The sequence below is a fragment of the Pseudomyrmex gracilis genome, unplaced genomic scaffold (assembly GCF_002006095.1).
Source record: "Pseudomyrmex gracilis isolate BER0280 unplaced genomic scaffold, ASM200609v1 scaffold_240, whole genome shotgun sequence".
NCBI lineage: Eukaryota > Metazoa > Arthropoda > Insecta > Hymenoptera > Formicidae > Pseudomyrmex > Pseudomyrmex gracilis.
In genome coordinates this window covers 154,366-171,446 of record NW_018020824.1, presented here as the reverse complement: position 1 = coordinate 171,446, position 17,081 = coordinate 154,366, and the positions used below count along the sequence as shown (strand labels likewise).

Sequence of the window (17,081 nt, the reverse complement as noted above, 5' to 3'; positions counted from 1 at the left end):
GAGAGAGAGAGAGAGAGTGAGAGAGAGAGAGAAAGAGAGAGAGAGAGAGTGAGAGAGAGAGAGACATTGCTCTTCTAATCGTTTTACGAACGAACATCGCAACACGATATACGCGCGCTTATACATACATACTTGCGCGTGAAAGAAAAAAAGCCAGCAAACAAAGGGATCCAATTACCTGCAGTTCCAAGGAGGGATCTTGAATGGAGTGGGCGATTTTGTGAGCCCTCTGAAACGCTTCCAGAGCTTTGCAGAATCCCGCTAGTTCTAAGTGAACTCTGCCTACTGTTAAGTGAACTAGTCCAGCAGTAGCGCACTGATCGCACTCGTTATACAAACTGCGGAGGTTACAAAATAAATTAGCTCGTTAAAAACATCTATCTCATGAGATACAATCACGTTTTTATCCATTTATTTATTTCGGATCGCTTTATTATAGTTAAATTTCTTTTTTTTTATTAAAATCTCAGTATTATATTAATACAGATTAATACGCTGTTTCTACGGGAAAACGGAAGAGGCTCAAACCTGTGCCGAGCATAATCTAACGCTCTATCCAGAGCGCCTAATCTCTCGTGAGCCCTAGCTAAGTTCAAATACGCTTCCGCTCGCATGTTTGGCGAATCCAACTCTTCAGAGATACATAGCTGCTTGTTGCCAAATTCGATACTGTCTCTGAAAGGAAAGAAAATTCACGCGATGACGGAGGAATCGCGGCTAATGTTTCGAACATTAATAAATATCAATAACATCTCTTGTGTAACGTAGCTGAGAGATAAAAATTAAACGAGAACAAAATTGATTGACTTGCAACTTAATTACTCATGACCTGTAATCTACCTGTATTTGCCCCAATCCATGTACGCTTGATACAAATATCCGAGAAGGGTGAATTTATCCTCGCGTTGTCTGATGTTTTTCAGTGCGCCCCTCCATTTTTTAACCGCGGCTTGTTGCTTGTGAGCTCGGTACAGTTTCAAACCTTGTTCCATCTGAGGCAAATACGAAATAACAATTCTGTGTTCGATTCATCACAAGCAAAGTATAACAGTTTGTGTTTGTAAGAAACTAAAAAAATTTCATATCCAATATTATATTTTCCGCATAAAAATATCTTTGAATAGCAAGGAGAAAAAACAGTGAATTCTAATCACTTATTGCCAGTTTGTGATTTGTCGTTCCAAGTTTTTCAATATATATCCTCATTTCCAGACACACACGTTATCTCTATAAATCCTTGAATTTCCGCTTATCATCACACGCGCCCTTGTATAGCTATATAACCGGTCTATTATTTATTCGATATCCAACGGACACTTCGTAGTCAGCTATGAACAGAGACCACACGACCAACCTCGAAATCAATGTTCTTGTGAAATTGACATTGAGTTAATATCGGCCTACTAAGACAAAGATGCAACCTTCGCGTAAGCGCATGTGCAAGACAAAAAGAAAAAGAATGAACTATTAATATAAGCGACACATCGATAGGCGATAATTATAAAACGAGACGAAAACGCATTACTATCGTATTATACATTGTGCACGAGAGAGAAAGATGTAAAAAATATATGTAAGTTACGAAGATAAGATATTATAATTCTTATTTAAGCGATTTTTACGTCGTCCACTTATACATGTCGGACTTAATAAAACACGTAGGCCAAATATGATAGATTGCCAGGAACAGAGACCGCGATAGGCGCGTTGCGATCTTTATCACGCAGCAATAACCGTAGGTAATGCGGCACATATATGAGAGTAAACGTAGAAGGCCGTATCGATCTGACCCTGAACTTTGTCTCGGACAGATTAAACTCTACGATAAAATATAAATAGGATCTTGAAGCACATAAAATTACTTTCCACATGCGTGTGTGCATGGTCGAGATAACTTCCCGCCCGCTTGAATTTCAACGAGACAAAGTTTGAAAACAGATTGGACCAATCCGAACAGAAAAGTCATGTAATACCACTTTTACCAAATTCGTAATAACTAATGAGATAGTAATTAATATGAGCCAATGAGTACGTAAGAAGCGATCAACCAAACTCTATAGGCGTGTATAAAACTATGTAATTTTCAGTGCTGTAAAGAAAAATTTGCTTATATTTTGTACAATCTTTCTAGCAACGACATGCAGCGCGACTTCTTGTTGTCGGCTGATTTTCACGGCGATGTAACGCAACGAGCGAAAGTCCACCTCATCGGTTCTCAAAAGTTGTACATGACTTTTTCTATTTACATTGACCTAAATTATATTTCAGCTGTGTAAAAAAAAATTACAAAAAAGTTTGCGAGTTTAATTATTTATTTGTTGTAGTTTACTATTAAGATGTAAAAATGTTCTCAGATCTTTGATTGATCGATCGTGCAATTTCAACGAAAACGGTAAATACAAATTACTTACGCTTGTTACCGCGCAAAGGAGATATCATGGATAAGCTGTCGGGCACGAAATGCGGAATCATAAGTTTTGCTAAGTGAAACATGTAAACACGGTACAAGCGCAACACTTGAATTTTAGTGGTTACGAAAGGATAGCGTGACCGCGGCTACAGCATGCACATCGTGAACTTGACAGTGACCGATAAAGCATGCTCATCCGCGAAATACGTTTCGTTATGTGGCCAATGTGCTCCCGTCGCTCGTCTGAGAGATCTTCAGATTCTGTGGTATTCTCGTTTGACATATTACATCACTCTCTCTCCGATCGCTTTGATACACTAAACCGCTCCGACGCGACGATGGGCGCTTGAGGAACGTTTAGCAAAGAATTAGTTGTAATTAAATTAATTTGCGAGATCATTAACAATGTAGTAAGTGTTATCGTGGCGTGCGGCCAATTTCGCTTCTAAAAGCACCGCGTTTGTCTAAAATTATAATCGCTTCTTCACATTCTGAGATAACATTTGGCACGCATTTCGAAGTAAGAGCTTTATTAATAAATTGAAACACCTGAATAGAGATGACGCGTGTGTGTAGCAAAATTTCCCACAGAAATATAATCGCGGAATTATATCTACAGTATTTATCTTGTTGCCATTTTTTATGTTTATATGTTTTGTGTGTGTCAAAAAATTTATATTTTAAGAAAAGTTTTAATTTTTTGCCGCAAAATTTATAATCATATTCATTATCTTATATTTTTTTAATTGCTTTTATATAAAATCATTAATTGTAGTCTTTACTTAATCTAACTAATTCTATTTCTTTCAAGAGAATTGAGAAAAAACACATCGTAAGATACTGACCCTTCTTCGAGCTAACTGTTGATCGAGCCGTTTTCTGCAGCTTATGAGACACTCCCATATACCCGATCTGCCATTTTGATAATGGCCATTGCTGCTGTTGCCATTTTGATGCCGGTAATCCTCCTCGGTGAACTCGCAGACATCGAGAGGATGTCTCGATCCATCGGGGCTACCGAGCAGCGCGGTCGCCGAGAGTTGATGACTCGCCGATCCGCTGTTAAATTTTCAAATGTTCGATGATCTCTTCAGAATATCGCGACACAAATATCAAACCATTTATATGAGATAAATTTTGCAATTACTTGCCACTTAATATTTTCAATATTTGATTATTCGTACTTTTTGATCAGATAATAAATTTTATACTCCGATTTTGTTATGACCAAGAGAGAGAGAGAGAGAGAGAAACCAATTGTTCTCTGGATAAAATCTTTGAAAAAAATAATATAACATTTATTTTACAATAATTGTAGAATATCACTCAAAAAAAAAATTGAATATATGATGTTAAACTAGTTATGATTTAATTTAGTTTCTAATCTGTTATTTTAAGAAGAAACTATGTTTTACACACAAATATATTTCTTGGAAATTTGTTGTATCATTTTTTTTATCAATAGCAATATCACCACTTAATTCCTTAAGAATGCCAACTAAGAGTTATCGAGTAGCTGCGGAATTCCATGTGCTGTCCGTAAAATCTGATGATAGAAATCTAAAGAAGACGTGTAACCGAACGCCTCGTATTTTCACAACATTGATCGCTTAAGTGTTTTAGAAATTCTAAAATTGTTCTCGTGTATAATTTATATTTATAATATAATTCATATTTGTGAGAGAAGCTACATTCTCTTTTCCTAATATTCGCACGACGCCCAAAGTTGCATGTACATAAATTAGCATTATATATATAAATTATACATATAAATAAACAACAAACTTAAATTACGTTTCATGATATAATTGAAACTATAAATTTCAATAATGATGCCAAAATAAAGAAACTAATAAATAATATTTTAATATAAACTTCAATATCACAATCATATACGTCCTCATTTCCTGGACCAATTTCTCACAAGCTCGTGTCAAACGTCGGATGATGGATGCGGGTAACTGACCTCTCGCGAAGGTTTCATGTGTGTATGCGCAAACTCTTATAATTTATTTCTAGGACGAACGGAAGGAGTACGCGCGGAGATAAACCTCTTTTGGCTGCTGTCCTAGAGGTTGAGTTTGCAAACTGCGCGTCGAGGAAGTTATGAAGTATAGAGGCTTCTATCCCGCACCTCATCATATCCTTTCTTCATCTAACGAGTTTTTAGGTCGGTTCTCGGACATTTTCTCATGAAAGTTTAAACAAAACGCCCGTGTTTTACAGTTTTAAAATATCGTTTTATGTGTGAATCGTTAAATATATATAAAACCGCGAAACATTTTAATATCAAAGATAGAACGATCATAATTATCTCGTCTATTTTTCTGATACTTGATAAAAATCCCACGAGAGTTACAATCGATCGCAAATTACTTTCCATCCCTCTAAAGTTTCTCGAAAACACTTGCGTGTCTATAAACAAGCGTGCATACATGCTCGTTCGGTTACGTTTGCGCGCGCGCGCGCGCGCGTGTGTGTGTGTGTGTGTACAAGGCTGTATCGTGTAAAGCGAAGAGTATACGACACTCTATCGCTTTCCTACCACGTTCGCTAGGTGGGCGAGGCACCTGCGACCTCTTTTGCTGACCCATTTACGAGCTACGAGATATGGTACGGCGTTGCGATTCTAAGTGGAAAATCGAACCGTCCCCTAGCTTTTCCACGTGTCGAGAACGATCAACGAAATACAGTGTTCGATCTCACCATTCCCTATTGTTCTATCTTTTGTTTTTTTAAAATATTTTCTCCTGGCTTACATCATTGTAATAAATTAAATGTAAAGTTTAAATTAATGTTTAAAAACAATTTTAGCCAAATAGTGTAAATAAAAAATAAATGTATAATCATTTTATAAATATATTGTATGTATAATCATGTTATAAATAACTGTAAAAACACTCTGCGTTATTTATAAAATAAAGATGTATAACTGTGTTCGGTGAAAAAAAAGTATTATTGTTATTCTTGTTATAATAATAATAATTATTATTATTGTAATTAAATATTCTTTACCTTTTTAATAACAAACAATTATATCTCCTTATTTTAGAATCTTTCTCCATATTAAGCATTTTTCTTTTTACTTACATATTCTCTCCGCAACGAAATAATTACCTATCTATGGAGCACTCTATTTTTGTAGCTCATTATTACACTTGATTGTTGAGATATTATTGACTGAATTAAGAGCAATCTATGTTATTATCTTTTAATACATAATACAAAGTGTAAACATGATTTCTCGAAAAATAATATCCGTAATATTGATTGCATTAAAAAAAAAAATGCTGCGTCAGGAAAAATTTACATATATTCATTTTATTTATAACAATATTTTCTCTTTAAATTCGCGCTTAACATTAAAAAGTGACCAATTATGGTTGCAAATCGTTCTGTCGTTTTTGTGTGCAATTTAACCACAAAATTTCTGAAAGATTAATGTATCTAGCGGAGAGAAACTATGTCTAATTATCTCTCTAATTTGAAACTCAGTTTTACTACTTGGAGTTGAATAAGTGTACTTACCCCAAGTAATCCCTAGACGAGATAGACTCCCATGACATGGTTGTATGTCTTCCTTGCCGCTGCTTCTTTTCTTTCTCCTTTTTCTTCTTCTTTCTGTGCCGCGGTGCAGCTGTTTCTTTTCTGGTTCTCTTTTCGATTCTCTAATCTCATCTCTCGCCGCCAGCATTATCCCGTTCGCGCATCCGCATGTGATAGGGCATATCACTTTCTTCTTGTGCTTTGCGAACTACACTTAGGCGCAATCACGCCAAAACTCGATACAAACTCGGAGCGCCGATTTCCAGGTCGTAATCGTCCGCATTCAATCGATTCCAAAGACGGATGTTCGACGCTTGTGTAACGCTTGGTATCGGATAGTACTATCTATCGCGCGACGACGAGCTCGGGAATTGCGCGAACAACGATCGAAATTCCGTAGAACTGGAGACACGCGAAGGCTGCGCTTCCATTCACATCGATCATCTTACGGATTTAATCCCGTTGTCTCTCTCACCGCAAAAAAAAAAGCAAATACTTGTACTTATAATGTTCAATTAACGAGCAATGAAACACGTGCGTTTTCAAGCTCGAAGAAAACTGAATATAGATTTTTTGTGTATAATTTTGTGTAAAGATATTATATATATATATATATATATGTATGTACACATACATACATATATATGTATATGTCGAGAGTGCAAAGTGACGAACGATCTCGAGACGATCAGAAAGATTTTTAAGTTCTAGGACTTTCATGTGGACGCGCGAGAGAGATGTGCGCGAAGTGATTGTTTATTCGATCGTTCCTTGTTCCAGAAGGACAAATTCAGAAATGGGACTTGGATCGCAAGCCGATAGTTATTGAGGTAGATTGAGGATCTCATCGGCGGAAGAGGGGGACAGTTGGACAGACTCGATGCGTTTAAACTTACTATAACATACAAGAGGGATTACATACCTCGGTCGAAAAAAATAATTTGCACGCCTGCGTGTCTTTGTACTTATAAAGCCTAATTGAGCACCGTGGACTCGCGCAAGTACTCGCGCGCGTTGACAACGAAAAATCTTGTTAGTCTTTTTCTCTGTCTCCCGTTTCTTTCTTTTTATAGGTGTTTTGGTTTTTAATAATTGGCAAATGTTTCGTGGCAGTTTCTTCGGTCGAATGCTGCTCGACTAAGATCTCGTTGCAGATCTACGATTCTCAACACGTGTGATACACAAACGATCGCTCGAGTCTCACGGTACTTGAAAGTATTTCCGTCGCTCCTTCCGTCAGTACTCTCACAAAATACATAATCGCAGAAGTAAATAGCTTCTTCTTGTTCCGCTTTCTCGGTCCTCAGTTGCGCAATGTTTTATTCTTCGAGAACTTTGTTGTTATTTTTCGTTCACTTAATTTTTTTCTAATATATATACGTACACATGTACTTTTATCAATATTTGATTATCGAGAATCGCGTAACATTATATACTATGTAAGTCTTCAACGTTGTGATTTAGATCTATGAAGATTTAACACACATATAGCATCTATGACGCATTTATATAAATTTATAACATGTATATATTTCTTATACATTAGCAGAGACTCACGCAGCATCGCGTGTCTTGTGCGCGTGTTTTGTGTACCCGTATGTGTATGCATATGCACGCACTTTTCCTTATCGAACGCATTTAATACCTCGCTAAAACAATCGGCTGTGTCTCAAATGTGTTGCTCGCGTGTCGGACGGTAGTGAACGTGTGTTTAGTTTAACGCACTTAATTTCTTTTAGAGAGTAACAATAAAAATGCGAGGAGCTTATAGTTACCGAGTGTCACCCACATTTATATCAACGTTTACGTGAACGAGACGGATGAATGAAAATTAGAAACCAAGAGTCTGGGAAACGATCGTTTCTTCAAGTGCCTCTCTCGTACTTTTTCAAGCTTCACGCTTCTCTAAGATTTTCGGTTTGGCGCGTTTGTTCAGCACCGGAGAGGTTAAGGGACTCGCTGTCCCCGAAACTAGGAATCGCGGCAGCCCGCGGTGTCCCAGTTACTGCCGGTGACCCCTGGCGCGCTTTTTCACCCCCTCCGCGAGCCAACGAGCGCTCTAACTTGGCGAGAGCTCGCGCAAGATATACGGATTCTCGTCCGCGAGATGTCTGGCAACTCCATGAACGATTCTCTTAAACCGCTCCTTCGACGATCGCTTCGAATGATTAGTCGACGTTTCTTACAAATAAGAATATTGGCGTAGCAGTGTTAACGTGTGCATAGGAGCTGATACTTAGAATTAGAAACGTGCGCGCATTTCTATTGGCGAATATCTCGCGATTAAATCACGGATAAATATCCCGCGCGAATCTTCGTTGACGATTCGTTCCGCTGACTATCAGCGTTCGAATTCGGCGCTCATCGTGTGTTCGCGTACGTTCAAGAGTCGAGCAGTAGTAGTGACGTGTAGTAGTAGTAGTGGTAGTAGTAGTAGTAGTAGTAATAGTAGTAGTAGTAGTGGCAACAATAGCAACGCGGCCGTTCCCGCTCGCTGACGATGAGACAGTAGCAGCCTTCTCGCGCGCCTCGAGGCGTTTCCTCATACCGTTGCTGATTGATCCCCCGTCCGTCTCCTCGGTTTCAGGCCGCGATCCGGCCTTGTCCCCCTTCCGTCTTGTGTCTTTGCCGCACCACTACTGCTATCCCTGTCGTCCTGCGTCTTCGGCGCCTCCGCCGTCTTCGTTGTCGACGTCGCGCGCGCGGAAACCAGCCGTTCGCGGCCGCTCGCTGTCGCAACGAGGACAGCCGAGGCCGCGACACGCGGAAGGTTACGGGCGCGCGATGCGGATCGAGAGTGTCTGCTCGTCGCACACCCTTCCGCCCCTTTGACCCCTCTTCTCTCTCTTTTTGTTTTCTCTCTTCCTCTTATTACGGCGCGCGTACAGGGTTGGTCCTGTCGCGGAGGGTGTTACGCCGCGCGGCACCCGCGAAAATCCACCGCCGGTGGCCGGAGCAGAACTGTCGCGCAGCAGCCCGCAACACACGACCCAACCGATCCTCACTACCCCCGTCGCCCTCGGTTTCACTCCCCCGTTCGTGTTCTACCGCCTGTTCCGCCGCTGTCCTCCACCCTGTGTTGGTCTTTTACTCTCTTCCTCTCCCTCTCTCTCTCTCTCTCTCTTTCTCTCTCATCTCCCCGTTTTCCTTCTCTGTCTGTCTCACTCCTTCCGCCCTCACGCTATCTCCGTTCCGCCATCCCTCTCGGCTCCGCGCCGTGGTTCACCCGCCGTGGCTCTATTCTTCTCTCTCTCTAACCTTATCTCCCTACTCTTCGTGTTCTCATCCCCTATATTCTTCACCGCCGCTTCTTCGGTTCTGTCTATCGCCAGCAAACCCTACGACGAAAGTTCTTCTCTTTTGCTCTCCCTGCGGCCGCTCTCAACCCTGTTTCGCCTATCAGCTTCATACTGCTCTTGATCTCTGTCCGCCTATCCCATCCTCTTATCTCTGTCTTCATCTTTACGTTGACGTCGAATGGCCAAGTTTCACCTATATTTCGACTTGTTAGTCGACCTCGTAGTGTACAGTCTTTTTAAACGCCACTCGATATGTTGATACGCATTTTTTACCGCTAAAGCACAATCAAAATCTGTGAGCAATAAAAACAATAATTCTAGATCAGTGGTTTGCAAACGTTTTTGATGTCGCGCTTATAGCGGTAAAAATAAATAAAATGCATCACCAAAAAATATTATCTTTATAAGATATTGAATTCTTATTGTAAATATTTTAATAGGTTTGCAATCGATTTTCCAAGTTTAGAAATTAAAAAAATGTAATTTAGTAATCTTGTAATTAAAATTCTGTTTGAACAACGTTATTTTGTTTAAAAAAAATCGATTTCAAGAAGTTTAATTTGTTACAAGCCTCTAATTAATAACCTGTTCGTGCTGCGATATTAACATTATTTGTCACCGAGTTGTTTCGAGTTTGTCTTTTAAATCTTATCGAAAGTTTATAAAGAAGCTTCTTTGAAAAGACAACATGTATAATCACATCTACCTCATTAAATAAATTTACACGGCGCGAATAAGAATTTCCTTTATAAGAATGTTTGGGAATTGATTGTAAAATTTGTAGTTTTAATATTTTTATTTTAAATATTTTTAATAAAATAATATTTTTTAATAAAATAATATTTTTTAATAAAAAGTAACGGATTTTGTTTTACTTTTCTACTCTTCACAAATATTTTATATGTATCAAAGTTATACAAAACGAAATGATATTCTTTTTTCGAAAAGAAAGCATGACTTGTAACGACACAAATAAAGATCCTGCCTAAACGATTAATGTGTCAAAGTTAAGAAAAATTGTAATACGTTATTAGATGATTCTGTCTCGCCTTTGGCGTCTGACTAGAGAATTGCGTATCTTCGCTCTGGGACTTTGTCTGACTTTTGATAAAATATCGCGTAAGCATCGAAGCGCGTACGAGAGATTCTTTCTTTGCCCCAAGAGACGATATCTTCCGATATTTCCTGTAAGATTAAACGTGCGCGCTTCTTCAGGATGTGCGATGCACTCGGAAGGCTCGGAAGGGAAGCGTGGTGACACGCAGTGGCACTCCGACGATCAGCTGTCGTCTTTTTCTCAAACAGCGGACACGTTTCCCAGTTTTACTGCTCGAAAGTTGTAAAGCCTAATGGAATGCGAGCACGTTTTAGCGATGTCACTATATCGGCATTTAAGTACAAGCGACAATAAAAGCTTTTTTCCGGCTCACCGAAAGTGATAAAGCATTTCTTGCATCAACGAAAAAAATAGCTTGTTGTGTTATGAGCTTTATATTCTTTCTTACTTATATTTTCATTGTCTCAGGTGATAAAAATAAGATTCTATAATTATATTTTAGAAATCTCTCTTATATATGTACATTCTCATACATGATACATATGTATATGATATATGAAATGTATATATATATATATATATATATATATATATATATATGATATTTATACATTTTCATATATATTATATATACATATACATATCTTTTATATAAACTTTTGCGAGAATCAACGTTATAATTTATTTTTGTTAGAAAGAGAAAGAGAAGGAATACTTACATAATAATAATTACGTGTTGAGTTGCAGATGACTATTTCTAGCTAAAAAATGAAGAAGAGAAAGTCTTCTACGAATACTGTAAAAAGTTTAAAATGTTAATTAATCTGCAGTTTCTATAAAATACACATATGAGAAATCTTAAAAAAATAAACACAACATAATACTTAGACATTTTATTTTCTTCTTTTATTTTTCCAATTCTCTTTTCCGTCTCATAATAACGTACTAGATTTATTATTTTTTATTTGCAAAATTCAGTCAAAACAAAAAAAAGTCTATTTTTCATCAATCGTTTTACATGTCCTCTGATCGTCTTTTGAGTTTTCACGGCTTGGCAATGTTGTTTATTACCTCTGGTTAAGAAACATCATCCCACATAAAGACAATAAACTATTCAATGAGTCAACATCGCATTTATCCTGATCGACGGGCGTTTGCGTGATTACGAGATTGTCCTGATGGGAGTTGGGGAAGATTTGTGCGGACGTCGTCGCGTCGACGCGTCGCAACGTTCTTGGCATCGGCCAATACCGGAGAATGATATCTAAGTAACTCTTCGGCCGATACACATCGAAGAGAATTGAAGACGACTCCAACTCACATCGGATCACAACGAAGCTACGCATCGTGTCGCACCGCAAAAAAAACATCGCAATGTCTCCTTGTCAATGAGGAAAAACGGACTGCAGTAATTCTTTGAGATATATATAGCAGTTTTTATTACGTCCCTCAACAAATCTCATTTTGTTTTTTACAAAGATAAGGCGGATGAAAACAGAAAAAGATTGCATGCAAAGAATAAGCCTCTGACTTAAAAAATTTTTTGAGAAATCAATTGTTTTAAGATCTCTCCTAGGAATGAAGAAACTTCTCTTTCGTGGAGAAAGTTTCATTTCCGTCAGTTTTAATAACTTTCCTTTCGCTAACAAAATTTACTGACTTTTTTAGATTGTTCACGCTACGCGGATTGCATCTCAAAGATGATAGAAGATTGATTGAAAAGACAAAAATTCTACGGCAAACGGGTGAAGAACGCGCGATATGCTTGGCGGAAAGGGTTAAGACATTGCTCTGTGATGCTCCCATAAAAGTGGGCGAGGCATTGCCCTCCCGTGAACTTTGGCAGATGTAGGTATCCCAGCCAGAGCAGCCGAATCCTGAAAGGAGGCGAGAGTGACCTGTTTTGCGTCTCGCTTCTCGGGGTTGTACTCTTTGCGCCTCGCAGATCCTCCTGCTTCCTCTCTTCTCTTCTCAACCCCGGCGCGACGAATACATCCGAGTCGTGCCGAGCTTCCACGACGGGGTGCGAAAGAGAGAACTACGCCCTCGTGTTTGCAAGTGCACATATCAATCTCTCTCTCTCTCTCTCTCTCCCTCTCTCTCTCTCTCTCTCTCTCTCTCTCTCTCTTCCTTTTCGTGTGTGCGTGTGCGCGCGCGTGAGCGCGTCTGCGTGTACAACATGCGTGAATGCGCGAGCTCAGGTCTTCAACTGTATGTACTATCGGGTACTGCGACAGCGAATGAAAAATGAAATCCAAGTCTACGAGCTTTTCACTCGGTCACTTATGGGACGCAAAGGGCGCGATTTATATCCAAGATGTATACGGAATTGCTTTGCGCGGATGGCATATGAATAAAAAAAGTGAAGATAGCACCGACACTCATCTCAGAAATTTCTGATAATGATCGCTGTTAACAATAATTGGTTTTGTCTCTTCTGTCAGATATACTGGAGCTACAGACCGTGAAATTATGCGGATAGGATTTTAATAGAATTTATATATATATATATATATGTGTGTGTGTGTGTGTGTGTTTGTATTGCGTGAGCACAGATGCGCTGATGACTATCGGCAATGATAGTGGTTTTCTTTACAAAATGATCCCCCCGTTCGATCCTTATTTCTTTGCAAAAGTCCTGAGAAAGATGCTCTAGAAAATAACTTTTCCATACGTAACTTTAATTTGTTAAAAAGTATAATCATAATTTTTTTAAGACCTCAATAGCTTTTAAACTTTGTACGATTAAAACAAAAACTAATTTTTGCAAGTAAAACTACGAGAGTGTGCGAATAGATAAGAAAGTCCTGGTTTTTTTAAGGATTTGTTTTAGAAATTACATACTTGAAAAAGAGAACATTGAATAGGTATAATAAGTTTAAATATATATAAGAGATAAATATCATTTGTCTCTTCTTTTCTTCAAACAATCGTCATCTTGCTTTCTCTTGTAATCAACGCGCAATGTATTAAAAAATGCGTAGTTCTTAAACAAGTGCATGTGTTTGAACAAAAGTAAATGCTTCATAATTTAGTTTTTCAGGTGTGCAAAAACGAAATTTTATTTATAACATTAGAGTAGAGCGGGACTAGTTGAGCCACTTTTTATTCAAACTATTATAAATCTTCATATAATTATGATAGATTAATGAGAATTATTTTAAAAGGTAACATATAGCATATTTCTAGCTCAAGAAGTAAGCATTTCTTCATAGATTCTTAAAATATTGCGTAAAAATGTTGAATGAAAAAAATCAGAGTAGCCCATACATATTTTATAGGTGGAACATACGTATATTAAGCCATCCCGAAAGGTAAGTTGAGACAAAAGTATAATTGACTACTAAAGATTATATATTATTTAATAACAATAGACTTGGATGTATTAATCTTTATTAAAATTTTTGTTTTATTTATAAAATACTTGTATGTAAAATGCTTTACTTAACAAGAACTAAAAACCCTCAACGTCTTGTATAATAAAAATTAAAAATAAAATATATTGTAAAATTGTTACTAATGTAATGAAAAGTAAAAAGTATTTTTTAAAAACAAAACAACAATTTCTACGATCAAAAACAAATAAACTTTTATATGTGGTCCAACTAGCCTCTAAATCGATGTTGGTTGACATATTTTTTATAACTAAAAACTTGTACATAAAATAACAATATGAACATTAAAGTTACAAAATACACTAATGACTTATATTTAAAAAACTTTCCTAGTTTTTATTACTCACTATATTTGCCACCATGTAGACCAAAAAGAACAGACATCTAATACTTTTACTTTTTGTGCAGACAAACAAAACGACGCTCGTGTTCGCTCGTTCGTGGGTACGGAGCGGCGTATGCAGTGCAGTAGTCTTTGTCTCTAAGCTTTCTTACGCAAGCGTCAACGTGTTTGTACACATTTCGGTTATTAAGATATTTGCAAATCCCAACTTGTTCCTCGGTTCACCTAGCTTTATTGTATTCTAATTTAGATCAGATAAAAACGAATAATGATAAAACAATTTATATTTTATTATGTTAATCTCACAACATATTTTATATACATTATTCTGTTTTATTTGATAAAATGCAAATTCTCTTCCGGAAAAATTATAAATGTTGCAAGACGTTCCCAAACATACGCAATATTTGTACAGAATAATTCATGGCTTGATGTTCGATCATTCGCCGTTTAATGCCACCATTTCTGTGTACACGTTTACTGTTCTCGCATGAGAGCAGTTATTACAGCGATAGGTATTTGGCGAAATGTGTCGGTAGGCTAAAACTTTATCCCGTTTTCTATCTCCGCTCGTCTGGATCATTGCCAGGATAATTTTAGCTTTTATTCGACGCTCAATAGTCTATTTTAATTCCGTGAAAGCGGAGCATAAAATGTGATAGACGGCGCTAGATTTACATAAAGTTTGCGTATTTGCGTAACTAGCGGCGATGTAATCGTCAGCTATCTGTAGAAGTTCTCTCTCTCTGTGTGTGTGTGTGTGTGTGTATGGGTGTGTGGGTGCATGAGTGTGTGTGTACACACATGTGCTCGTATGTACGTATGCATATATACGTAATACAGTTTCATCACTGTAGATTCTGATTCTCCCAGTCAAACCGCAAATCGTATTGACTATCGGGCGCGTATTGGAATATCTGTCAAAAACCACGACATACTGTAATGAACATCTCTTTCTGCTAGCATCCAACTGTAAACTTGCGCGCTTCAGTATAGATCTAAAATTGCTGGGGCGAGCCACAATATCCGCAGAAACTATCAACGAATAAAATTGCCTCAATAAAATAAAAGACTGATAAAAAAAATTCCAACTCTTCTGATTAAACTGAATACTATAGGATATTTCTGTAGAAACAAACAAGTAAAAAAAAAAAAAACGAACAAGTCAGTAAAGCTCAATTGATCTTAAATTTACTATTTACGATAATAGTCTCTCAATAGAGAAATATCATTTGGTTTAAGGTTATTGCGCTTAGAGAGCTCACGGCTCTGTGTTGTATGCCGGCATTGTTGTAAATCCTAGACTCGTAATTAAGCAATGTGGCAAGCTCGTCTCCGAAAAGAACGAATCTAACTCTTATTTAATGATTAAACCACACCCCGCGATGAGCTCCCGCCAAACTCGTGTATCTATGATAGCTGAGAGGCGGAGCGACAGCGGGCTCGAAGAAGATTTTCGCCGGTCGCGATTGGTTGAGTGTTCTTAAAAATAGTCAGCTTGGGTGTGGACCAGCCAGCAAAGGCACATGTAACGCGTAAAATATTCCAACGCACGTCTTTTCTGTGTGTGTGTGTGTGAGTGCGTGCACGCTCGAGGGATGCCATGTGGCGGAGGAACCACGATACACCGATGCCCACAAGTCGTCACTCTGATCTCCGACTACAAGGTTTTCGGATCTGTCGCGCCTGGTTCAACAATTGGCTCGGAAAGTCGCGAAAAGTCCGCAAGAAGAGTGCTCATGACGTCTCGCGATATTAGATATAGTATACATATATGTAAAGCATTTTTAATGGCTAAGAAGAGCGTGTGTGATTTATTTTTTTTTTCACTTCGTTTTTAAAAACAAAAGTGCGCTGATGTCATTTGCCGCCTCGGATTATAGTGCTCAATTGTGACATTAATCACTTAAGTCAGTGAACACGCAAAACATTTCGATTGTCTCTATTTATGAACGGAGTTGTTCAGACTCTGTACCGGTCGCCGGATACGCAAAGATCGCTGCGCTTTGGAGAAACGGACAACAGTAAAGTAAATTGAAAACTTAAATAACAAGCATTGAAAAAATAGAACTCGGACAAATCTTAGTGAGCCCAGCAAATCAGAGCGGAAAACACAAACACCTTGAAAGTGGCCGGGAACTCGGTGAGGTTAAGAAGAGTTAACACCGACTATCGAATGCACGTGCTTGTGTGTCTTCAGTGACCAGTGATTTATCATCGTTCTGAAAAGAAGATAAAAGTAAATTAGCCACTATCGAGGAAAGTAAAACAAAGATAGATTAAAAAAAAAAAAAAAATAGAAAAAAGCATCTCTTTGCAATTTTACACGAAAAATAAATCGCGCCACTTCTTATTTCGATCAGCTGTTCTCTTTGTCGGTGTTAATTTTCGAAGATCATGCGTTTTCAATAATGAAGAAAGAACAAATGAACAAATCGCGTATTAATGATTGATCAACAAAATATTTCCGGTGCCCGGATATATATATATATATGTATATGTAAACATATATACATATATATATATTTAGATCTGAAAAATGTTGTCTGAAAGAAAATTAAACAACATTTAATCTTTCTGCCGAAAACACGATTCGGAACCAGTAACACAACTTCGTGATGACCTCGCGCAACAGGAAACACGTGAACGATCGATGTGCTTTAGAAACTGTCTCAAGTGATCGAGTGCAATCATTGGCGAGACAGTGACCAAGTTTCTCCCGACGAGTGAAATGATGACCCTTGTGACAGACGCGGTGCCTTACGCGTACGAAGCGGTCACGAGATCGCCGTATGACGGTTACCGTCACCACTTGCACCATCATCATCCTCATCGGTATCGGCGCGTCTACACAGAACCCGAGTACTTTCAAGGATATCTCTCTAGGAGAGATACGGACGATCGCGCGAGAATCATCGGCGCCACCAACACGTCGACTGCCTCGCTAAACTATCGCAACGATAGAGTCAGGTATTTCTTGATATAGTTATTTATTATAATAAATATATATACATTTACACACAGAAAAATA

The 17,081-nt window shown here is 38.1% G+C and overlaps 2 protein-coding genes across 5 annotated transcripts in view; one reads left to right on the top strand and one right to left on the bottom strand.

Annotated features, from left to right (window-relative positions):
* LOC109859115 (43 kDa receptor-associated protein of the synapse homolog) overlaps window positions 1–8,617 on the bottom strand; it is a 14,261-nt gene extending 5,644 nt beyond the window's left edge. Inside the window, exons 1-6 of one of the 3 annotated variants that reach the window (XM_020437030.1) lie at window positions 6,879–8,617; window positions 5,939–6,514; window positions 3,256–3,469; window positions 841–992; window positions 529–675; window positions 179–338 (exon numbers count right to left, since the gene is read on the bottom strand). In XM_020437030.1, the coding sequence (XP_020292619.1) occupies window positions 179–338; window positions 529–675; window positions 841–992; window positions 3,256–3,469; window positions 5,939–5,976 (711 nt within the window). In that variant the 5' untranslated portion in view covers window positions 5,977–6,514; window positions 6,879–8,617. Of the gene's footprint in view, window positions 1–178; window positions 339–528; window positions 676–840; window positions 993–3,255; window positions 3,470–5,938 lie in introns of all 3 variants that reach the window. The other 2 variants (XM_020437031.1, XM_020437032.1) reach the window with 2 other exon arrangements.
* Window positions 8,618–15,661: 7,044 nt separating this feature from the next.
* LOC109859116 (transcription factor SUM-1) overlaps window positions 15,662–17,081 on the top strand; it is a 41,280-nt gene continuing 39,860 nt past the window's right edge. The window contains exon 1 of one of the 2 annotated variants that reach the window (XM_020437035.1): window positions 15,662–17,020. In XM_020437035.1, coding sequence (XP_020292624.1) covers window positions 16,782–17,020 — 239 coding nt within the window. In that variant the 5' untranslated portion in view covers window positions 15,662–16,781. The remainder of the gene's footprint in view (window positions 17,021–17,081) is intronic. The other variant, XM_020437033.1, reaches the window with a different exon arrangement.